The 25,669-nt window shown below is 38.2% G+C and overlaps 1 protein-coding gene across 1 annotated transcript in view; it reads left to right on the top strand.

The window, feature by feature from the left end:
• UBAC2 (UBA domain containing 2) overlaps window positions 1-25,669 on the top strand; it is a 113,957-nt gene that overhangs the window by 73,905 nt on the left and 14,383 nt on the right. The window contains exons 6-8 of the mRNA XM_026058184.1: window positions 7,513-7,636; window positions 9,553-9,600; window positions 21,890-22,135. Coding sequence (XP_025913969.1) covers window positions 7,513-7,636; window positions 9,553-9,600; window positions 21,890-22,135 — 418 coding nt within the window. The remainder of the gene's footprint in view (window positions 1-7,512; window positions 7,637-9,552; window positions 9,601-21,889; window positions 22,136-25,669) is intronic.

The raw sequence follows: 25,669 nt of genomic DNA, 5'->3' as shown, positions 1-25,669 counted from the left end.
CTTTCTGGGAAATCAGCATGACTGGGGGCCTCTCTAAAGTGCTTGTACGCTAATGCATACAGCATTGGGGAACAAACAGGAGGGATTAGAAATCTCTGTGCAGTTACAGGGCTATGATCTCATTGGGATCACAGTATGTGGTGGGATAGCTCACATGACTGGAGTGCTGTGATGGATGGATAGAGGCTCTATAGGAAGGACAAGCTGTGAAGGTGAGGTGAGGAGAGAGAGTTGCCCTTTATGTGAGAGAGCAGCAGAAATGCGTGGAGCTCTGCCTAGGAATGGATGATCAGCCAACTGAGAGCTTATAGGTTAAGATTAATGGGCAGACAAACATGGGTGATGTTGTTGTGGATGACTGCCATAGACTGCCTGGTCAGGAAGGAGGAGTAGATGAGGCCTTCCTTAGACAACTGGAAGAAGCCTTATGTTCACAGGCACTGATCCTCATAGAGGACTTTAACCACCCCAGTATCTGCTGGAGGGACAACACAGCAGGGTGCATGCAATCCAGGAGCTTTGTGGAGATGACAGCTTCTTAACACAGGTGATGTGGGAGCCAACAAGGAGAGGTAATCTGCTAGACCTGATACTTTCAAACAAGGAAGAACTGGTTGGGGATGTGAAGATTGGTGGTAGCCTTGACTGTAATGACCATAAGATGGTGGAGTTCATGATCCCGCGAGGAGGAAATGGGGCAAAAAGCAGAATCCTAACCCTGGACTTCAGTAGAGTAGACTTTGGCCTGTTCAGGGATCTACTTGGAAGAATCCCATGGGATATGAGTGTGGAGAGAAGAGGGGTCAAAGAGAGACAGTTGGTACTCAAGGATCATCTCCTTCAAGCTCAAGAATGGTCCACTCTGACCAGGAAATCAAGCARAGGCAGGAGGCCTGCATGGATGAGCAAGGAGCTCCTGAATAAACTTAAGCATAGAAAGGAAGTATGCAGGAGGTGGAAGTAGGGACAGGTGACCCAGGAGGAATATAGAGCATGCAGGGATGAGGTTAGGAAAGCCAAAGCCCATCTAGAGTTGAATCTGACAAGGGATTTGAAGGGCAAGAAGGAAGGCTTCTACACATACATAAGCAGGAAAAGGAAGACCAGGAAAAATCTGGACCCACAGCTGAATGGGAATGAGGACCAGGTGACAAAAGACATGAGAAAAGATTGAGTACTGAAGACCTTTTTTGCCTTGGTCTTTGCTGGTAAGTCTTGCCTTCAGGAATCCCAGGCCCCTGAGACCAGTGGGAAAGTCTGGAGCAAGTAAGACTTAGCTCTCAGTGGAGGAGAATCCAGTTAGGGAACACTTAAACAAACTGAACATGCACAGGTCTGTGGGACCTGATGGGATGCACCCATGAGTGCTGACGGAGCTGGTAAATGTAATTCTGAGGCCACTCCAGGTTATCTTTGAAAGGTCATGGCAATTGGGAGAGGTTTCTGAGGACTGGAAGGTAAACAAATGTCATTTCTATTGTCAAGAAGGGCCATGAAGCGCAAGGCCCATGAAGGACAAGAAGGCAATTGAGAGTAGTTAGCACGACTTACGAAGGAGAAGACATGCCTGACCAACCTGATAGCCTTCTRTGATGAGATGACTGGCTTGGTGGATGAAGACAGAGCAATGGATGTTGTTTATTTTGCCTTTAGTAAGGGTTTCAACACTGTCTTTCATAACATCCTCCTAGACAAGCTGATGAAGTATGGGCTAGATAAGTGGACAGTGAGGCAAATTGAAACCTCGCTGAACTGCCAGGCTCAGAGGGTTGTGATCAGCGACATGAAGTCCAGCTGGAGGCCAGTCAGTGGTGGTGTCCCCCAAGGGTTGATACTGGATCCGATTCTCTTTAGTCTCTTCATTAATGACCTGGATGGTGGGACTGAGAGGATCCTCGGCAAGTTTGCAGATGACACAAAACTGGAGGCAGTGGCTGATACACCCGAGGGCTGTGCTGCCATTCAGAGGGACCTCGACAGGCTGGAGAAATGGGCAGAGAGGAACCTCATGAAGTTCAACAAAGGGCAATGTCTAGTCTGGCCCCTGGAGAGTAATAACCCCACGCACCAGGACAGGCTAAGGACTGACCTGCTGGAAAGCAGCTTTGCAGAGAAGGCCCTAAGGGTCCTGGTGGACAAGYTGACCATGAGCCAGCAACGTGCCCTTTTGGGAAAGAAGGCCAATGATATCTTGGGTTGCATTAGGACAAGCAGTGCCAGCAGGTTAAGGGAGCTGATCCTCTCCCCCTACTCAGCCCTGGTGAGACCACATCTGGAGTGCTGTCCCCAGTTCTGGTCTCCCATTTCAAGAAGGACATGGACTTAGTAGGGCAAGTCCAGCAAGGGGCCACAAAGATGATTGACAAACTGAGCATTTCTCATACGAGGAGAGGCTGAGAGAGCTGGAACTGTTCAGCCTGGAGAAATGAAGGCTCAGGGGGGATGTGTATAAATACACAAATTGGAGGGCATAAAGAAGACTGACCCAGACTCTTTTCCATGGTGCGCAGTGACAGGACGAGAGGCAATTGGCACAAATTGAAACCCTGTAAATTCCACCTGAACACAAGAAAACACTTTACTGTGAGGGTGACTGAGCACTGGAACAAGTTGCCCAGAGAGGTTGTGGAGCCTCCATCCTTGGAGCTATTCAAAACCTAACTGGACGTGATCCTGAGCGACATGATTCTGGGCAAYGTGCTGTAGGTGACCGTGCTTGAGAAGGGGCAGGGGGTTGGACTAAACAGTCTCCAGAGGTCCCTTCCAACCTTGACTACTGTGTGATTCTGTGAATAAAATTCAAAGGAATGAGAGGAAAGGCAAAGAGGAAAAGAGAAAAGTGAAGGAGGAGAGAGAAGTGAAGTAGTCCTTCAGTAAGAGTATATTTTCCACTTAGATGTTGAATCTGACTATGTCACCAAGCAATTAATTAACTTAATGAAAAGAGTTAAGAACCAGTCCTTTGATTTACAGTGCATGAATGGATGTTTATACCTGTGCAGTCAAATGCAGGAACAGAAATTCCTCCAGTGACTACAAGCTTTGGGAACAAAGCTTTAGTTATTCACAGAATAACAGACCAGTTTAGGTTTGACAGGACCATGGGCAGTCATATAATCCAATCCCCTCTTCAAAGCAGGTCCAACTACAGGAGGTTGCTCAGGGCTGTGTCTAGCTGAATTTTGAATATCTCTGAGGATGGAGATTCTTTCTCTCTGGGCAACCTGGTCCAGGACTGGACCATCATTACCCTCTGCCGAACTCGCTCCAATGGGTCAATGCTTTTCTTGTAATGAGGAGCCCAAAACTGGAAACAATGCTCCAGATGCAATCTGAGAAGTGCTGAATGGAAGGGAATAATGCTTGCCGTGACCTGGTGACTCCACACTTGCTAGAACAGCCCAGTATGCAAATTGTCCTTCTTCCCCGCAAGGGTGAACTGCTTACTAATACTGGTTTGAAGGTTTTCCCAGGTCCTTTTTTGCAAATCTGCTTTCTAGCCAGTCTGTGGTTGCATGTGGTTATTCCAACCCAGGTGCAGAACTCCACATTTGCTTTTGTTGAACTTCATAAGTTTCCTGCCAGCCCATTTCTCTCCAGCCCATCAAGGTATGTCTGAATAGCAGCTCTGCCCTCCAGTGTATTGACTGCTCCCCCAATTTGCTGTCGTTCACAGACTTGCTGAGAGTGCACTCTGTTCCATTGCCCAGGTCATTAATAAAGACACGAAATAGAGTTGGCCCCTGTATGGATCCCTCAGGCATGCTGGTAGTAACTGGCCACCATTTGGACTTTGTACTGCTGGTCAGAACCTWTGAGTCCAGCAGTGCAGCCAGTGCCCCATATGTGTTCACGTATTCAGTCCATATCTTCCCAGTTTTGCTTCAAGGCACAATGGGAGTCTGAGTCAAAGGCCTTGCCAAAGTGAAAGTATACGGCATCCATTACCTTCCCCTTGTCCGCAATGCCAGTCATCTCATCGTAGGAAGCAACCGGTTAGTCAGGCATGATTTGCCCTTGGTAAATCAGTGTTGGCTGTTAGCAATCACTTTGTCTTTCATGTGGCTGGAAATGGCTTCTAAGAGGATTTGCCCTGTAATCTTCCCAGGGACTGAGGTGAGGCTGACTGTAGCTACTTGAAGCTTCCTTGAAGATGGGTGTGACATTTGCATTTTTCCAGTCATTAGAAACCTGCCCTGATCACCGTGACTTTTCAAAGRTGCAGAGAACAGCCTAACAGTAACATTGGCTATCTCCTTCAGCACCCTGAGGTACATCCCATCTGGTCCCATTGACTTGTGTATGTGCAGTTGGCTCAGGTGTTCCTTAACTATCTTCCCCTATAGTGGGTGCTGCTTCAGTCCCACAGACTCTGCTAGGAGGCTCAGGGACCTGTGAGGCCTGAGGGCAAACCTTATCAGTGAGAACTGAGGCAAAAAAGGCGTTGAGTACCTCAACCTTTTCCATGTCCTTTGACACTAGGTCCCTTGTTCCGATGAGCAGCAGGCCCGCATTTTCCTTAGCCTTCCCTTTGCTGCCCATTTACTTGTAGGTCATATTCTATTATTCTTTCATACATGACTTCATTGGAAGACCCACTGTAGTTGAGCAGCATCTACATATATATTCTAAAACAAGGCATGATTAATGCATCAAAAATTTTGAACAGAACAGAAAAGATAAATTGAAATTGTCAATGTAAAAATACAGAGTTATATAATGAAAAGGAAACAATTTTCAGRCAATGGATTAAACTGTGGAAATGAGTTCCATGAAATATTTTAAAGAGTACTAGTTTAGACATTAAAAAAAAAAGATGATGATTCCTGTATGGATATTTGTGTAGTACCTGATTATACTAGAAGTGAACTCTTTTTAAGAAACATAAACTTACATCTTTGCAGGTGTAAGTCTGTCTGGGTATCTACTTCCTTACTGTTTCAGGAAAAAAAGTCCATTTTTATGGGTTTTTTAGCTCCTCTAGTTTGTCGGGTTGTGAGTGGTGTCAAATACAAGACTTTGAGTCACATGAATCAACTGGGATGGTCTGGGATGGTGTTTTCTATGTTTTATTGTTGGCATAAGTGGTGAATATTGACATTTAAGGAACCTTTCAACCTTTTATAATCTCTTTTTAAAACACAGTTGTAGTCATAGGAAATTCCTTTTTGTAATTTCCCATCTTATGAGTGAGTGCACTCTTGCATGTAAAATCTCTGTGTTTGAGTCACTATTTATCACAGGAGGAATAAAACCTGAAAAGCGTGCTACGATTTTGGTACTCCCTGAAGCCATTTGGTAAGAGTAGAAAGAATTAAATTCCATAAACAGAAAACATATAAAAGGACTTTTCTAAGAGAGGAAAAGATCTTTTTCTTTGTTTTTCCTCTCTCCTCACTTATAAAACTCGTCTGCTTCATTGAATATTGTTTGGCTGCAATAGAAGCAATTCTGATAAAGAATTATTTTTGTATGTACTACTTTTGTAGCTCTGCCTATGAACTCCTGCAACTCAAATAATTTGAATTTATGCAAAGAATTAGTTGTGTATGTGTCTATACAGATGTAATCTGTTTATGTAAGGGAGATTATATGCAAAATTGAAAATATATTTTCAGTAATTCTAGAGTTAGCATTCTCTGTGCATTCACCTGCATCTGGCAGTTTGCTAAACAGATGATACTGCAAATGTTTCAACCTCTTTAATTAAACTTCATTTAAGTCCTCAGAGGCGAAGGTTTTCAGCAAGCTGAACTTCAAATGTAACAAACCAATGGTAATGAAATAGTCTTAAGCCACTGCCCATTAAATGAGTAAAAATAATATTTGAACTATTTAATCATCAGGTTTTTTTGCAGTTGAGAGTATCGTATTTGGCAGTTATTCAGGAAATGAAAGTTTAATTATTCAGCCCATCATTTCACATGGTATTACTGCCATCCGTAGAACCTCCTCGAGGGAGATATGTTCTTGAGCGAACACTCCAAGTTACGTAGGTCCTGGTTTATGCCGTTTGTACAGTTCCCATTGAGCATAAAAAGATCCCTTGCGTCTAAAGGTCTGTAAAAACTGTAGGCCTTGAACTGTTTGATAAGTTGGTAAGCAGTGTAAAAATTATCCTTTACAGTATCCAGCTTCTGTCAGACACCAGACAGCACAGAACAACCAGCCAGGATTAAGCCGGAGTAGATGTGCGTTTTGCGGGTAACCTCCCCCTGGCTGTTAGCTGTACCTTATTGCTTGGAAGTTATCACCGTCATAGCTCTGCCAGCGGAGCACCTCAAGTCTGGACTCCCTCGTCTGCTCTGCCAGTATTGGCCAGGTTATACTAACTGCTTCAATGCAGGGGGGCGATTCAACCAACACTTCTTTTCTTTTTTTTTCCCCCTAACAGTGACTTAGTTGCACAAAACTGTTYATTGGAAAAGCTGTGAAAGCAATATTTTGGGCTATTGAGAGGTGTTGAAGTACAGCAAAGGGCTAAGCTTTTGCTGAGTTGGGGAAAGGAGCTCTCTCTGTAGCCTGAAGCAGCTGATAGTATGTCTTGCTTATAGATGTGCTGGACCCTGAATTAGAATCTAAAGGCATTTTCCTTTATTGGAAGTGACCATTTTTTTGTTAATCTTCCTCTCCATTCTAGGAAGTATTTTTCTTCTAGAATCTCCCATATCCGTGCCTTTGGCACTGATTCTACAGTGGTAGTTTCCTGGAAACTGAAAGGGTTTATCATAAAGAACCCAGGCTTTGTATTTGGGGATATGCGTGAAATGCACTAGTTTATGCTCATAATTTCAATCTGGATGGTCTGGCCATTGTAAAAGGTGCTTGAGTCTTACATTTTGTTGAAACTGACCCTGAAGAGCGTGTGGAAACTTAGTGAGCATCTTGTGCTGTGATTAAGGTGAGAATCCTAAAGAATGTTAGTTATTTGTAGGGCTATGCAAGTCACTGGCAAAGGGACATTAAGTTGAACTGTCGGTGTTCCAGTCTTCTGATGAGTTGTGATAATGCAGTGTGTCGTCAACCCTGTAATACCTTAGGCTTGGGTGAATAATAAGAGCATAATTTTATAAGGTGCTCCGAGGTTTCCATCATCTTTTGGAGTATGTATAAGCCTTTTTATTTGTCTCTTTGGCTCAAAGAGGTTTTGTTCTGTTACAGATGACTACTGCTGTTCTTTTTTGGATGCTGTGTTTTATAGAAATGGTCTGCTATTAGAATAAAAATGTTGCCTTCTGTGCTGCCTCCATCCTGAACATTGGGAAATAAGATACTTTTTGTTACCTATTTCTTCTTTGCGAGGATAATTGCCAAATAATCATATTTGATTATTTCACTGTGGAATCTATTTTACTGAACATAATAAATTATTTAATTTTCGGTTCCCAGGGAAAACCTTTGTTTGCAAGGTTATATTACACTTTGTTATGTACATAGAATTAATTACTTTATATTGTTTTACATTATTATTGCTAATGTTCTTATTAACCCTCTGTATCTTTCTTTTTGCAGCTTGGGTCCTGTGTTTGCTTTGTTTGTACCATTTTACTGCTCCATTCCAAGAGTGCAGGTGACACAAGTATTAGGCCACTTTTCTATCACAAACAAGACACTGGTGTATATACTGGGTTTACAGGTATGGTATGTACTTGCTTGTTCATCTTTTATTGATTTGTTAACACAGCAGTATCACTGTATGTTCTTATATGAATTTTGAGGCTTTCACCCATATGAGAGGACAGACACTAGCTAAACATATGTACCAATCAGCTAAAATATACTAAAATACTTCTACTATACATTTCTGTATGCTGAAGTGTTGGGCAAAATATCAGTTGTTCCATTGTCTTCTGCCTTGATTGTCTTGTATGGGAAAATATGATATGCAAGTTCTGTAATGTCTTTTATTTTGGTTCAATGAAATGAACCAGATGAAAACAGTGGGGACCTGATGCTGGGGCAGGCATCTCTTTCATCTTTCTAATTTGTTCTTGTTTTCCTGGTTTTATTTATTTTCCCCTTGTCTATTAGAGCTCAGATGAAGCTAATAGAGTACAGTACTTTTCTGTGGTAAGACTGTCAGTAAATAAAATTATCAAAGATTTGGCTGGATTGCACTTCTATGTAAATTAATATTGTTTTTATACAAAGCATTACCATGTGACGGATAATTTAAAATAGTGTTATGTAGAGCACAGCAATATCAAGTAGTATTACATTAAAAATAAATGGAAAAACATAGGTGCTTGACAGAGAAACACAGTAGTTGTTTAAAAAAAAACAAAAAAACCCCAACAGCCCAGAAATGAATGGACAATCATGTCACAAGGTGAATTATGAAACAGAAGACTTGCAAACTTATGAGAAATTGTACTCATTTTTATATGTTCCAGGGACTCAAAAATAGCTCCAAAACTAACGGAAAGCACCATAAGTGTATGAGGTGTAGCAGAGTGTATTTTAGGATGAATGGTCAGTTTCAGAATCTTGACTCATGCTCTGCTTGAACATTTCATTCACCCATTTTGCTCTGTAGCATGTGGATTCCTTTGATTTCTGCTCTAGCACCATCTTTGTTTGATTTTTCAGAAAGCGTGTTTCCTCTCCCCTGAAACCGTCACAACCACTATTATTCCAGTGTTTTCTGTTAAAATAGTGGTATTGTCTGAACTCTGTTCCACTGTATCCCTTGCCTTTTGCTTTCTTGCATCTAACACTTCAGATAGAGATCACTACTATTACTAATCACTGTGTCTTCACTGGATCTTTCCCTGATTTATACAGGACAGTTGCTGCTGTCACAAGGGTTGAGAGAAATGCGTTCACCTTCTGCTCATTTGTAAACTCTGCCCTTATCTCAAGCCACTCTTTCAGTAGTCAGAGTCTAGAGAAGATATTCTCATGACTCAATCTGCATCTTACAGAACTACTTTTGTAACCAGTTATCAGTCTAATTTTCAGTCTGTTTTTCCAGTTGATAATAACCTTCTCCAGGTGATTAATCCCATATACTTTGCTAGAAGTGATGGGCCCCTCTGTTGGTTACGTAGACTTTCTGAAAATTTGCTCAATCTATTTCTGTGATTTCATATCTACAAACATTGCACTGGGTGAGAACTTCATATCTTTAATTTTGACATTCATTTTTGGTCTTTCCATGACTGCCTGCATAAGATCTTCACTTGCATTGCCTTCCCCTGCTTGGAACTCTTCTCCTGTTGCTGCTGAGTCATTTCCTTTGCTTCAGTCTGTCTTTCAGACTTGTTTTTCAGTGCAGCCTATAACTGACATCCTGTTATACTTAGTATGTTATTTGAAAATAAAATGTATTGTTCTGTAGGAAAAGAACAATTGTTGGATCCCTGTGTTTTTTCCACCTCTGCTACTTCTGGAATACCTCTTTGTTAATGTTAAACTGAATTTTCACAGAAATAAATGTCTGACTTCTCCCATTGTCATGATAAATACAAACCCTGTATAATATTGCAACAGACAGTCAGACAGCAATCACTATGTTAAATTAAAATTTTAATCATTACTCTTATCTTCTAGCTCTTAACCTCTGGTTCCTACATCTGGATTTTAGCCTTAAGTGGATTGGTAAGTCTTACTGCTTTAAAAACCATGTGATGCTTAAAACACTGTGTTATATATACAGTGCAGTATATTTGGACTCAAAAAAGAACTAGAACTGCTGAGTAATGTTTTTCATTGTAACAATATGTAGAAAATTTTTGTCTTTAATTCCCAAAAGTGTAAAGTGCTGGCTGGTGATAAACTGACAGACAGCAGAAGAGTTGGCTAACATTTGTAGGTTGCCAATGCTGTCTGACCCTCTAAAAATTATTTTACTGCTGTGAACGTAGCTTTAGACCCTCAACTATAAGTGAGAATAATGAGGAAATGGTAGAAACATCAATTTCAATCCAGTGTGCTTGTATGCTTATTTACCTATTGTTTGATTTTTATCTGTTTTCAGCAAGCCTCAAGTTTTTATTTCAGAAAGCAGTTTTTAGCTGCTTTGTGAGGATTTCATTGTTAGCCATTCTCATACAGTGCTTGTAGCACAACCGTTTCACACTGTGCTAACAACAATAAAAGTGCGAAATCACTTTCCTCACCTCCTTCAGATAAAATTGGTGTGGCCTGTCTTTTTCCTTTTCAACTATTTTCTTAGCGCTAAGGCACTTGGAGTACTGAAGCAGATTGTACTGAATTTTCCAGATTATTAGATACTGATGAGCTGCTTTTAATTTTTTATATGTTTAGAAATTAGGAGCTCTAGCTGTGATTTCCTGCACCAGAATTTTCTCTACTTTTCAAACAGTGAAAGTGCTACCTCTTCCAGAGCAGCTCATTATTAACTTATGCAATCTCATGAAGAACTTAAATTGTGTCCTTGCTATTAGAACCTCCTAATGCTAACTTAGATAAACTCAGAGTGAAATTACTATGGACATTCTCTATATTACTGCTATAATTCAGTAGTTCAGTGTCTTACCAGTTCCATTGACTGTTCCAAAGTACCGTGTGAGCTAGCAGAGTAGCCAACAGAAATGACAGAGCAGCAGATAATGAAGTCTGCTCAGCAACCTGATCTTACTGTAAATATAGATGAAAGCAATGTAACTAACAGACTGGACTTTCTCTATCCTGGAGAATAGCCCAAGCCTCTGAGCCTGACTAAGGATCTGTGACTTCCTCCAAACACTCTACCCTTCCTGTTACTCGTCTRGCTCTTTTAATAGCCCTTCCTTTTGAACAGGTGTTCATTAGAAAGAAAAAGGCGTTTTAACCCGCTCTTTCTTGGTGGCAACAACAATGTACTTGGTTATGCAGATTTTGAAAGAACGCCAGTTCTTATTTTAATTTTCTTTTTAATGTAGTTTTCTTCAACTGTATAATGTAACTTTGTTAGGACTCTTTTTCATAAATCATCTTTTTAATTGCAGGTTTACAATATGTTTTAAATAGATACAAGTCCACAGAAATAAGCTGAGCTTTCTCTGTGTCACAGTAAGGCTTAAAAAAGATCATTTAAAGTTTTCATATTGCTTCAGCCAGCTTCTAACTGATAGCATGAATTAAGTCATCATCAGAAACTGATATTTTTTCAATCTCAAATTTTTCTGCAACAAGCAGAGATCTACACTCTTCTGTTCTTCTGATAAGTGTTATGATTTGGAAGAAAGTTCATGCTATGATTTCCACCATTTTTCACACAGCATATCTATCAGACCTCTGTGAATAGTAAGCATTCTTTTCTTCTCTGTTAGAAATRATAATTTGGAGTCTTTTGAGAAAGCAGATAAGGGAATAAAGTTTTACAGAGTATTAAAGGATCTGAAGAGAAATATGAACGCTATAACTACACCTTTCAGCACTGGAAGTGTAGATACTTTTATTACGTCTGTATGTGTACAATTACAGAAATACATTGGTTGTGAAATGCGTGTTAGATCATTTTGACAACCRATGTATTTTTGTAACTGATACTACTCTTGACATTATGTAGCATACTGTATCTGTGTTGAATCAAATGTGCATGTATTTGTACAGACTTAGTAAATACATGAATACCAAGTAAGCTAGGTGTGGTATTTAGTCCTAGTTCACTGCCTACTAGACACTTCACTGTCTATTTTTTTAGCTGAAAATAGCACTTAGACATGCATATGACTGTATGCTATGCTGTTCTGCAATTTAGATTTTGTTGCATTTCTGCTTATCTGGAGTATTAACATGTACTGTGTACGATGTACAGTTGTACAACGTACCTGCACAATTTCTGAATTGTCAATTCATTCTCTTCAGGATGTTTCTAGTTTAGGTTTATTTAAATTCTCACAATTGATATTTTAACATGTAATGAAATCTGTTAGACTAAATGGGAACTGACTTTTCAGGTACAAGATGTGGCATTGGAGAGAGATTTTTTTCTRTTCATTCTTGTTAATGCTCTTAAATTTGTGTATAAATTCCAGTAAGGGTATAAAGCAACTTAGAATAGTACCCTCTTGAGTTCATGATTTTAGTGGGTTTGAGAATAAAAGAAGTTCTGGTGTCCACCTTTGCTATAAGACTTATCTTCCTAGATCAACTAACTTTGAATCAACGTAGGAGGACACTCTTAAAGGCAACTTCTTTACTCTGCTATATGAAACTGGTGTACCTCTCAGTTATCATTGTTTTGGTATGTCAGGATGGCCTGGTAATTTCAATTGCTGATATGTTGTGTAAAGCATGCTGTATTAACACATGATGTTAAAGTTCATTTACAAAAAAAGGAAGAATATAAGAAGTATACTACAAACAAATTTACAAATCTGATGTAATCGTTAATCTGTAATGTTAATCTTCTGATAGTTTATGAGACTAATCTAGTTTCTTGTGATTTGTTTTGGCAGGAATATAGCATACTCRGCACATATAGTCCAGATTTGTTCATATGATAGGTTTTTTTTTTAAAGTCCTAAAATTAGGAAGATTTAGATTAAAGATGCAGATTTATCATACATTAAGATAGATGTAGGCTATTTCCATTTGACTTAAAGCCAAAAATTCTTTCAATAATTGTTTACAGAAGTACAGTGTTTACTGTAATGCATATTGCTCAGTTTAGGGAATCCCAGAAACAGTTTCCTTACTATTTTTTCTTTAAAACACTCAAAACACCTTAGAAAGTTGTGTCTGCTTATATATTTCATTAGACACATACACATCAGCCCATCTTATCTCCCTTTTTCCTCCCTTAAAAAAAAATGTCAACTTATATTTTGCACTGTTCCACTCCTGCAGGTTTTATATTTGAGGGGGCAGGTCAAGGCTCACTCAGTCATAGTTACAACATACCCCCTGCAGGAAATAAACTCAGGTTGGTACCAGCAGATGAAATACGTCCACTGGGACATGCAGTTCCCTCCACGCATTTGCATAATATTGTTATCACACAGATCACGTGCCAAGGTTTCTGTTATCTATGGTGTTAGGGCTATACTTCATAAGGGAAAAATGTCTTTCAGGCCCTCTTCCATTTCTATCATGTTAGTGTTGAAGATTCTTGCTTTTTATCTAGTACTGTTTGTTTGTTTGTAAGGTGACTTGCATTGCAAAAGGTTCAAAATTTGGAATACCTGAGGCTTCTGTGGGCTGTCTTCAGTTTATGTGGAGTTCACTTCAAATCTTAGGAAGTATAAATTGCTGTAACCTTACAAATGCTGAAGTTTCTAAAACCCTGTTTATTTTGTAGATTCCCCTAAGCCCAGTAGAAGAGCCTTCTGAAGTGTGTCTATGCTACATAGTAATTTACTTTTCTCAGGTTGTGTGAAAAGTTAGTCATTTATACTTTGGGTGCTGGAAAACTGTAGAGAGTCGGTATGTAAGAGCATACACTTAGAGGCTGAAGGTTCAGATAGAAAGTTCAGGTAATGTTGAGTGCTTAGTTTTAATTTCATTTCTGATTTTTGAGTGCTTTAGTTCTTGTTCTTGATTTTCAATTTGCTGGCTTGGTTTTACATGGACTTACAGATACCAGTTGTTAAATACTCAATGTGCTTTGGATTGTTTTCAGTTCTGTTTACTAAGAACTTTATTCTTTCTCTCTGTTCATTATTCATTCAGCTGAAGTGTCTTTCTCTGGAGACATTCCTGTCCATGATAGATTGGCCCTTTTGGGGCAAGACGTGACCAGGCTAGGGAGCAAAATATTCAAACTGAACATTCATTTTTTTAACTTCTTGACTTAACAGTAAAATTATATAATTAATAACTGACCAGACCCAGAGATCATTAATTTTATTGCTCCTCCTCTTCCTTTTGCACATTTTCTTATGTAATTTTGAATAATCCATATTGATTTTGAAGAGATTTCAAATGCATTTTTATTACTCCACAGTTCAGTATTCTCACATAAAATATAGTCTCTTCTGCATACCTAAAATTATCATAAAATGCTTGCCAATTTTCTTGAACAGAATCTTTGGCCAGAATCTGATAATCTAGTGTACAATTACCTCCACATTCGTATCCTGCCACATGTCCTTTTTCATCCTCCAAATATTTCACATTTAGTTTTACGTAGATCTTCAGTCAATGTCAAAGTATGTCAGTATGTCAGAGTATGATCTTTCTTGAATTCTTTGTAATTGTATAATTATAAATGGTGATTCAGATATTTCATATCTAGTTAAATTATCTTGTGGTGCTGCTTTGGTGACATAGAAGAGCATCAGTCTAATATGAGTAAACTTGGATGATCATAAAAAAAATATGAAAGCTATGTGTTAGCTGTTCTTTTTGGTGGTGATCTACAGCCAAGCAATATTTGAACTGGCATTCAGGGTAAATAAAAGCTAATGGTTTACCATAAATGAAATCACATTTTTAACTTATTCTTTTAAATTTTGAATTACGAAGAACTATGCTGAAGACAAAACTTACTAAAGTATTAAATTTAAATAATATTAAATAATTAAATGATAGATGCTACTATTCTGAATAGTTATTGTGTAAAATAAAATCTAGTGCATTTGAGATAACATTAATAGCACTCTGAAAAGTCTTCCAGTGCTATTTTTTCATTCTGAGTTTTTCATCCAAATGCCTTGTAACAGACTACTTCACAGAGCATTTTTGACTTTAAAAATTGGGGAAAAAGGAGGGGATTGTCCTTAACAGTATCTCTTAAACCAGAAATAAACTTGTAAGTATATTGTAGTCTTCTAGTTAGCAAAAATAAAATTTCTTTAATTTTGTAGAAATGTGGATGATACATAGTTGCGAAACAACATATTTTAATAATTTTAAGTATCAAGAAACGTAATCTTTATAAGAAATTCTAAACTAAATTTTAAACTATCTAAAAATTTTTAAATGAATCAGAGGACATAGATTAAAAGTTTCCTATTTGTGTCTTGTCATTAACCACAATTGGCATTTGAGCTACTGTGTTTTAAATTGGCATATCTGGTTGGATTTAGAATTGCCATTGGCTGTTCAGCTAAGGCAGAGAGCATGTTCTTAGATGCAGTTGGCCAGAATTTCACTTGGAGCTGTCTACGCGGTGTCATTGACCACACACACCATCAAGAAGTTCTGCTCAACGCACAAGTGTTGCTTCAGAGAGACGCTGGATTCCTCTGCACAGAGCTGTGCTTCGTTTGCGGGCTGCATGAGCTGGGGTGACTAGCTCAAGTTCAAGCAGCACACTGCYGCCCTTGCTTGGGTCGTGTTTTGCCTCTCAGCAAAGGCCCTCTCTACGCACCCACTGATGTAACGAAGTGCTGGGGGGGGTGGGGGGGCCTCTATTCTACAGCGAGGTCGTATTGCACATTGCTATGGATTATGTTCTAAAAGCTGCAGCAAAAGGTTTTACTATATAAAAGACATGAATGAAAATTGCTGACCAGGATAATGTTTGAAGACCTGATATTCAAATTAATGCACCAATACTGCAGGGTCCTTTTTGGATTATATGGGTCACCACAGCTCTTTTTCAGGAAAGTTTGTAAAGATGCAGGAAGTCTTACCAACTCTTCTGTTTTGTTGTTTGTTGTTGTTTGGTTTTTTTGTCAGTGTTTCTTAAAGTCTTAGCTTAAGAAGTCAAGAGATTGTTTGGGAATGCCAGATTTCATAGTTGTAAAATAAGCTTTTAATCCTTATGCAAGCTACTACTTGAAAATACAAAAGAATGTCCCAAAGGGCTAGAAATCATTAAGGAAGCTTTTTTTTTTTTTTTTTTTTTTTTAAACCTTATGATTTTAAGACAATCTTGCTTGAGACTTTTTAGTGCTTGACTTGTGATTTCTGAATATATGACATTGCTTATACTGCATATCTCAGTAGTCTTGCTGATACCAGTGATACTGTTGTCTTATTAAAGATCCTGCATGTGCTTAAGTATTTTCCCAAATGAGAACATTTTATGTGCACCAGAGACCATGTGATAAGGCAGTTCAGGAAGCTCAGCACGTAGGCTGTGAAGTGCATAGTCTGAAATAAGAAATGGAAAAGCAATAGCATAACAGAGATTAGGGAATGAAAAAGAAGCACTGTTTGTCTATCCTAACTTTATGACAGGCACAGAAATCCATCTCTAAGCTAACAGGTGTGCTGAATCCCACCCAAAACTAACGTTAGGCGTCTGCATGTGAGCTGCAGTCAATATTCAGTTGAGTGGCTGTAGGTGGCTTACCTTGAGGTAACTGTCTCTATGTTCCATTGACTATATTGACTTGATCTCCTTTATAATGGGAGCTTGGGCACCTTGCTCATGTCTAGGCAGCTACATGCAAACTCCTAGATGGCAATGCTTACTCCTGCATCAGTTAAAGCAGAAAAGTAGTTAGTATCTCTGACATGCAGAGGATGTTAGTGTGGAAGTGAGGCCATAATTGTTAGTAGAGGGGRGGGATACAAGTATTTCTCATTTCTGGAGTAAAGAGAAGTTAGTGGGAAAGGAGGGGAGAAGATTACTGTGTGTCATAAAATATTCTCTCTGTTATATCCGTGACTTTTGAGATCCTGTAGAAGAATTAATTTTTGTTTCCAGTTTGTATTTCACTTTCAAGTTTGCTGTTTCTACCTCAGATCTGAGGGATAGTTTGTGCCTCCAAAATCTGGTCTACTTTGTCAGTTATACTAGTTGGTTTAGTAAGAGGTATTGCTTCTAACTATGAACCTTTTCTATCCTGTGCTTTTACACCATCATGACTACAACAGCTTTACCATAGCTTAGGATGGGATGAACAGAGGGAATCTGTGAGAGTAGTTCAGTTGTGTGTTTACTTTGGAGACATCTGCCATAGGGTGAGACGAATCACATCTTAGCAGTATCTGTTTCTCTCTCCTCACTACAAAAACAATGTTAAACTACTAGCTCATAGGTAGACTTTTAAATTGCAAATGTCTACATTAGGGCAGATAAATCCACTCATTGTTTTTTTATGTAAAGAGGTTTTGTCAACAATATGATGATGATCACCTATAGAGCTCTAGCGGAAACCTGGGAGAACCTGTCATTAAGTCACACATTAAGAATAGATGTACTATACAGAAATAGCAGTACACACATGCCTGCAAATATGCAAATGACTGAGATCTGATAATGATTGTGCTTGACAAATAAAGATAGCATTAATGAACTTGGAAGAAAAATATTTCAATATATCTGGGAAATTCATGACCTCAGTCAGCTGGGAAGGAAATTGAAAAGAATTAGTTTATTATTATTAGGATCTTATTTTTCTTTCAGTCTAACTCTTACAAAACTTTTAGCAGCTATTTCTCCAGAGAAAACAAAAACAAATTATTTTACTATGTTACAATTACATTGCGGGTTATAAGTACAAATTGAATACATGCATAGCAGTTTTATTTGTTGGGTGGTTTTGGCATGCTTTCTCTTGGTTTGATAAATGATACATTTCTCTAATCAAGATAAATACAGAATCTTGAGACAACCTTTAGCACCTCATTTTGATTCTAGTTATATAGAAAGAACTAGGAACATCCTATGGACAAACTAGACAAAATAAGTATAAAAACATCCTTTCAGCTTAATACCATTACTTGATTCTGATTTATTGCTATCTGAAAAGAATAAGTCTTGAATACATATGATGAATATATTTGAATTATTTAGAACAAAAAAATTGAGCATTTGCTGACATTTAATTCTGTTAATCTATTTTTTCACTTACCATTAAGCAAAATATTTTTCAACATGATTTCCTACACCAATTTGCGTACTGTTTCTTTGTTTGATGTTCTTTGTTAGTGTTAGTCAGGTACAATGATTTGAAATATTTCAATAATGGAGCGTGTGTGTCTTTGTGTAACATACTGGAGAGTTTCCATGTTTGGTTTGCCTAATGAAAAAGAGAATCTACAGCTACTTCCCTTTTCTAAAAAGCATACAACTTTGGAGGGCCGTGAGGGAAGAGGAGGGGAAGTTGTCCTTTCTTACAGGGCAGGAGGAGGTTAGGAAATTTCATGTGAAGGACTAGTAGTAACACATGATGCTAAGAAACTGAACAAAAAGTAAGTGTGCTTTTTTCTGTAGTGTGCCAAACAATTTACAGCATACTCCATTTCCTCTTCTCAGCATTTTGCTTGATCAGACCCTAAAGATATGATCACTGAGATTGTAGGTTATGATGGTGTGACTATAATAAAACAACCTAGATACATTTTGTGTTGGCAGCCAAAAATTTTCAATTCTAACAGTGTGAATTTAACTGCAGTCTCTTTCCACAATGACTTTTTAAGAGCTTAAACCTGGATGCTCATAGCTTTGGGGAGAGTAGCCCTTTAACCTGATGTACAGTGTTCAAGTTGGGGTATAATGGGATCATCTTTATCTTCATTGAATAAACAATCTTGGTATTTTAGACCTTAAAAGCTGGAAATTTGCTACATGTCTCTAACAAAAATGGCATAAAAAGTAACTTTATACTTTGTTAAGGCTTGCTTTTTAAAATGATGTATATCACGTTCTGCATGTGAACCGGCTAAAGAGGAAGTTCTTTGGAAATACTTGACATTAAAAGGGATGTATGACACTAAACCAGACTGAATCACAAGACCTATTCTAACTACAAATGTCTCCATTCTGGGTTTATTGGAAATATGCAAATGAGTATCTCTTCCTCACTAGAGGAAACTTCTTGAAAGTTTGTAAAAACTGGGCACAGTGTTTTAAAGTTTCCTATGCTTCCACCTAATAGCTTTATAACTGCAGTAGTAAATCAAGGAGAGAGAGGAGGCAGAGTGACACTGAAATCCTAACAAATGTGGAGGTAAACAGATGAATTTAGACAGTGTATATTTAGTTAGTGCTTTTCACAGCTGAGTCAGTCCTTCCATCTATTTATAATTTTGAATAATTGCAGTCTCACGTGGTTGCTCTATGCAATTATTAGTCTACAGTAAGTTTCTTGGCAACTATATGTAGGTGTGCCTTTCTCCCACAAGCACCATACCAGTTTTGTCTTCTTCCTTCACCAGATCCTGTTTGTTTCAGATTTTCTCCTGAGCTTTACGTTGTCCAACTTCTTGACTTTCTTCTTTGCGAGTACRTAAGTCCACACGTTATGTAACAGGTTTCCGTCTAAGGCAGGGCAGGGAGGGGCCAGGCTATTAGTCTGCTGCTGAGAAGCAGCATGGGGAGAGACAGCAGCTGTCTGCATCTGGTTGCGTTGGTTATAGACCAGGCATGCTACTTAAATGAGCTCAGCAAAGCTAGGAAGCGAGAGATAGGAGCCATGTGTTTGAGTATCACCCTCAGAGCTAAGGCTTGACCATTTTGCCTTTTGGCGGTGTCCATGAACTATGTCCTGTTAAGGCTTTTCTTCTTGTCACCGAAAGCATTCTGACTAAATGGTGTCAAATGACTGGCTGCCTCTGCTAAGAAAAATATGAGAATGCTTTTGCTGATGCAGTTATTAGCGATGTTTTCAGTACGCTTTTCCTTCTGAGACAAACAAGTCCCAAAGTACTAAAGGCATGCTGCTGATGAGTTTTTTTGCTGTATTTTGTATCTTAAGTTGATATGAGAATGATTCTGTTTGTGGTTAGTGTGTTCAGACACGTGTCAAGATTTGTCATACATTCAGTGAGATGTAGATTTTCCTATCACCACTTGCTTTGTTTTGTTCTTGTGACTTTCTGAACGTGGTCAGGTTCTAGGGTACTTTGAAAACATTAGACTTGAACAAAGACTGTGGGTGATAAGAGTGGCACAAATCATTAGCTGTAAGGGGCATTTGGAAAGGGTGAGGGAATGCTAGTATATGATATTGAATAAAATATTTTAGGTGGGAGCAGCACTCTTTCTCTCCCCTACCTTTGCCTGCCTTGTTGCAGCTAAGCAGCTGCACCACCAGGTACGCACCGTTCCTGGGACCAAACAAGGAGCCTTCCTCTGTAGCCTGATGGTATGGGGTAGGAGGAGGGGGTTAATTTGTAGGTTGGTGCTGCTTGCACATTTTACATCTAAGGAATTATTGGATTAAATGTACGTGTAATATTTGCAGCCAGAGTCAGTATCTCTCGCTCCCATAAAAAGGACTTTCTCAGCAGCCAGAGAATCTAGGTTTTCTTGAGTGAGGAGCCTACCTTTAAATAAGATGAATCACTATCTTGGGACCAGGTAGTTAGCCTCTGAGGTACCTTCTTGCTGAGGCAGATACCTAAAGTCCTACATACCAAAGGCACATGCATCACAGAAGTGATAGAAATATTGTTCCACCTACTTATTCTTTATAGTTCTACCTTAGTCTCCAGTTGATGTGGGCAGATTTTGGTCATGGGCTTACAGTCCTCTCAAACAGTTTCACTAGAATTGAGGGAAGAATTTCTGAGGTGACGAAGAAGCTGCTTTTCCAGCACCCTGTCATCTCTGGAGTCAAATCACGACCTTTCTTTGAATACGGACAATTTGTGTTAAAGACAGCCTTCACTATGGTGCTGGGGTGATGGCCTTCCTCTTATTGCATCCCATTTACCTCCTTCATCAAAGCACAAAAAGATAAAAYGGTTAAAGGCTGTTTTAAGCCTGTTCTTTCTCATTTTGGAATTGTAGCCTCTGGTTGTTGTTGTATACAATCCTGAGGGCAATCATGAAAGATGATAGTAAAATAAAAATCAGTTTGTCTAAGCAGACCTCTAATATATTTTTGCTAGAAGTCTCATTATCTCACAACCTTTTAAATAATCTGAAAAATATCCCCCTCCCAAAGAATGTTGGATTTTCCTATACCATCTACTTTTGCATATGTAGCTATGTGTTCTGTATGTTCATACAAATGTCAGTGAGATAAAATAAATATCCCAAAATAAATAAATAAATAGCTCAAATATTGTAGCTTCTATATTCCTTTTACTATAATTGCATTAATTGGGTATGTCTCATTTATTATTTTTTTGTTAGTGCAGATCTCTTCCTGTTCATTTCACTCTGCTATCATGGCATGGTTCTTAGGGCATAACAGATGATTAATAGTCACAAATAGTGTGGCAGCTGTGATCTTAAAAACACTGCAATGTGGCATAAAGCAGAAGAACAGAGTTTGTGTAAGAACTTTGGCCTTCTCCCTACTGTATCAATTTAGGCGCATGTGCTGGAGCTTTGTGCTGGGATTAAAAATGATGGTGAATGATGATTGTACATCAGTTATGGGACAGGTTTTTGTTACTCCTCTCAAATCTGGAATGAAATCAAGCCCCAAGGCAGGCATGAATAAGGTCAAAGGGAATGTGTGTGGTTGTTTTTGTTTTTTGTTTTTCTTATAGGTAGGAGAAGGGCATCGCAGGGACTGAGTTCCTTCAGTGTTACAGTTTTTTCAAAAATACTGTGATTTTGATAAACTGTTCCTCCACTCCCAAGAATGTAGATGGAATCTTTTTGGAATAAGTCTGTGTATACTCCTAGATAATGTTATGTGTTTTTCTATTGTGTTTTACTAGAAGGGGAGACTTGGGGCGGGGGGGAGGCTTAAGGGGATTGCTTTTTGTTAAGAAATGTTTATAATGCTTCAGCATTCACAAGGGCAGCCTTAATCTTCTCATGACGTTTGAATTTTGGCCTGCTATACAAACAGTTACTTGGTTTGGGTTCAAATCCTGAAACAAACAAAAAACCCCAAGCAACTTTCTGTGTCACAGGCAGTGTGGTACACAGATTTTAAAAAGCAAGTCGGTAGTTGTGGGGAAGTTAGAGGTAAAGAAATCCCCTATTGTTTCTTTGATTCTTGACTGAGAACTCTGGGTAAATACACTTTAAAAAAAGTGCTTTAAAAACAGAAAGAACAACTCATGTCTGCCAGCCAAATAAAAAGTTTATTTGGTATATTTACTTTTTTTTTTTTAAACATTTCATTTTCTTTTTTAGATTTCTGGGATTTGCTACAATAGTAGTATATTAAAAGTTCATCAAATTCTTTGTGTACCCAGCTGGGTAGCAAAGATATTTTCTTGGACTCTTGAACCAATCTTCTCATCTGCGGAACCAACAAATGAAATTCGAGTGGGAATGGGAGCAACAGTGGACATCCAGAGACAGCAGAGGATGGAATTACTGGATCGTCAAATCATGATGTCTCAGGTTGCACAGATGCGACGGCAAAGGCAACAGCAGGTATTGATATATGTTCTGGAAAGATTATATTAAGTTATGTGAAAAAATAAATATTTGGTTCGTATAATTTGTGGCTCCTGTTTCTTAAAAATACGTATTTCTTTATTCTTCTCAATTGATCTTTCATAGACTGATGTATTGCTAGTAACTGTTTAGATGTTTATATAGCTTTGTAGGATAAAATTGCTTCACAAGGTATGAGCAGATTGTCAGAAAAACTTGCAAGAACATCGGTACTTCTGTCATTCTTTCACCAAAATTGAGATTGAAAGGTAAAGTGATTGCCTCTCAGTGGTTTTTGGTAAGAGCCGTTGTTGAAACTTAGGAAGTCATAACACTCCTGGTTGTTTTGAGTATTGGTATAGTTAGCATCCTTTTCAGAAAGGTGGAAGATTGGCTATACAGTTCACTTATGTGCAGATCCATTTTGAATTAGTCTTGTTTCTTTAAGAAAATGCAGAAATTCGATTCTCTAACTTTCTTATAGAGGTCAACCACAGGGACTTTCTGTTTGCTGCGTTTAATGCTCATCTTTTATTTCCTTGTTGAATAGAATAGTAGAGCCTTTTTATTTTCTCTATTTTAGTCAAGCTGGCAAGTGCAGATGTTCACATACTTTGCACTGTAGGGCAGTAAAAGAAGGTAGCTGGTGTCTCAATTCACTTTTCTCTTTATCTTAAATGTACACGTTACTACACTGTCAAACCTGGGGGASGGTGTACACTGTGTGTTGCTCTGTTTGTGCAAGGGTTGCCCATAATTTAATTACAGCTTAACAGTTTGAGGTCTTTATTGAGTTTCCTCTGCCTGACACGTAGCTCTGTATTGACATGTGCTCTCTCGTTGTGCTTGTGGTAGCACAGTGCAAGTAGGTTTATATTACCACTATATTACCATTAATATATTGACAGAATTAGAGGTGTGATGGCATAAAGCTTTAGCTTTAGCTAGCCACTAGAGTGTCTATCTTGGTTTCCCATCCAAACATAGTTTTGTTTTCCTTAATTTCTTATCCTGTAATATGGTGACATTGTTCCTCACATGGAAAGGTTCTAATCTGCTTTTCTGTATTACTATTAGAGCATTAATCAGTTTTAATGTAAGAACTGAACTGGAAATTATTCAGTTCTTGAATGTAGCCATTGTAATAGGAAATGAATTGAAAGTGTCCGTTGGGCCACAAGCTGCTGTGAAGAGGGCAGCCAAGCTTCTTCAAATACGAGCAGGAAGCTATGAAGGAAAGTCTTTATAATATATTTTTAGTTGAGAAAAGTAGTAAATAAGTTTGGAATGGTAAATGATTTAAAAAAAAAGTTGGTAACATTTTCTTCTCATCTTCTACTTTTCTTAGGCTATGAATTATGGAAGTGGAAAAATGTCATTTCGTACCTGGCTTCAGACAGAGTTCTTAAAGGCGGAGGGATTTAAGTAAAATAAATGAATATTGTTTGAAGTTACTGAAACTCTTTCAACTGGCCTGTTTGTTTGGCCTTTAACTTTAGCACAGCCATTAGTTAACTGATAGTATACATTTTGTTGCTAAACTGTGAAGCCAGTGATTGACTGAAAAGCAACAGAATTAATGTATGAACATTCAGAAAGGCTCTGCAGAAATGATGTGTCACAAAAGCTTTTGACAAGCCTTTCTTTATGACTCACAGAACTTACTGGATATCAACCAAATCAAAACAAGCATCGTTTAGAAATGCTGAGATGTACTGGTAAAAGTGAAAAGCAGACTAAGTTCAAAATAATCTCTAAAAATTTGAAAAACATTTTCCAGATTGTTATACTTGAACAATTCCTATGCCTTTAGAGGCTTGCAAAGGTATAATATGAAGATAGTGGAGTTGAACAGATCATGCTACAGTTGGAATATAGATGATAATTTTATCTGTGAGACAGAGGCTAAAAAGAGTGCAGATCAGTTTCCCAGGGAGTTTTGTGAAACTGAAAATAATTAAGGCTGCCAGGTATGTCAGTCATCAAATATGGGCTTTGAATTATATTCTAGGAGAATTTTATGCAGCTTTATGGAGTCCCGGTATGTATCCCTAGGTAATACGCTACAGGTGAGATGAATTAACATTTTCTCTCCTGCTTTTTATGTTGTTTGGGGAAGGAAGTGAACTGTGCCTGTTGTATCTTGTGCTCCATAGTGCAACTGTTTTGCTTGGCTGTCCTTTGTGAAGGGGCTCTGCTCATTCCTCCTACTCCTTTACTCTTTCAGTTTATCTGTTTGAGAAAAGAGACAGTTTATTTTCCCTGCATATAGGTAGCATATGGAAGGAGGACACAAGAACAGAAAATGAGGTTTTAATGGTGCTCCAATGTCCCGTAGAATGTAGTGAACTCTATTCTGGCCATAAAGAGGCCTTTTTTTAATTAGACACTTTTTGTAGTAGACTTATTCTTCAAGTCTTTACAAGAAATCTGGAAAAATGTGAATCTTGTTAGATCTTGTTAGTTAGGCAAGTCAGCACAAAAAGAGTAAAAGTTTAATAAAAAGAGAGAGAGAGACTGGGAAAAAGGTTTCTGAGAAGTTGTTTTTACTGTATCCCAAAGATATTGGATTGTAAAGAATTTTATCTTTTTTTCTACTGTTCACTGAACTCTTTGATCCAAAGCAGTATTTACTTTTGGTGCTTTCTACAGAAAAAATATATATACAATTTCTTTATTGGCAACTCTTTGAGCTTTCCCTTTCCTAGTCTTTCTCTAGCTGAAATGTTTCAAATTAAAGGAGTTTTAAGTTCAGAGCTGGGCATATAACTGCTAGGCTGTCAGACACTCATGACTTACAGAAGTAGACCGAGTATGTGGTAGAATTTGAACATAAATCACCCACTTCATTACTTGATGTATGTATCTCATTTTGACTTCCCTCTTAAATATTTAGTGATACTGTGTTTGAATGTGTTGTTAGAAACTGAAAAATTATCTTAGGTTGCTAGTTTCTCAGGGGAGTCTGGTAATGTGATGACTGATTTTTGTCTTGGTTTCTAGTTGCTAGGGATGCAGTCCTTAAACAGATGGTAGTGTGTATATCAAAAACTTTCTGTTCTTTTTTTTTTTTTCCCTTCCACAGATAACCCTGAGCAATGATGAACATATCATATCACAAATGGAGATTATTGAGTGTCTCCTCCATCCACATTTTGAGACAATAAAACAAAATGTGTACCCATATGTATTCATTCCCTGAAAAAATCACAGCTTGCTATTTTGTTACAGCTTTTTAAAATTTATTTTCTATTTTTTAATTCTTTTCTTTCCCACTCTTTTGTCTGTTTATTTTTCCATTTAAATAATTTGTCCTATCTTTTTTCCTTCGTGTCCTTTTTTATTTTCATTCTCCAGTATGTCCTTTTCCTCCCTCATCTGCATCTCTTCCACTTCATTGTTTCCCATATTTTGTGTTCCCTCCTGTACAACATCCTTTGCTTCGGAGGAAGTTTTCTCCCATCATGTCTTGCCCGCCCATAATCATTTGCTGATGCATCCAGAGGTTCGTAGGATTTTAGGGACAGATGC

The sequence above is a fragment of the Apteryx rowi genome, unplaced genomic scaffold (genome assembly GCF_003343035.1).
Source record: "Apteryx rowi isolate R43461 unplaced genomic scaffold, aptRow1 scaffold_144, whole genome shotgun sequence".
Lineage (NCBI taxonomy): Eukaryota > Metazoa > Chordata > Aves > Apterygiformes > Apterygidae > Apteryx > Apteryx rowi.
Note: the sequence above shows the minus strand (reverse complement) of the source record. Positions and strands in the feature narration are given on the sequence as shown.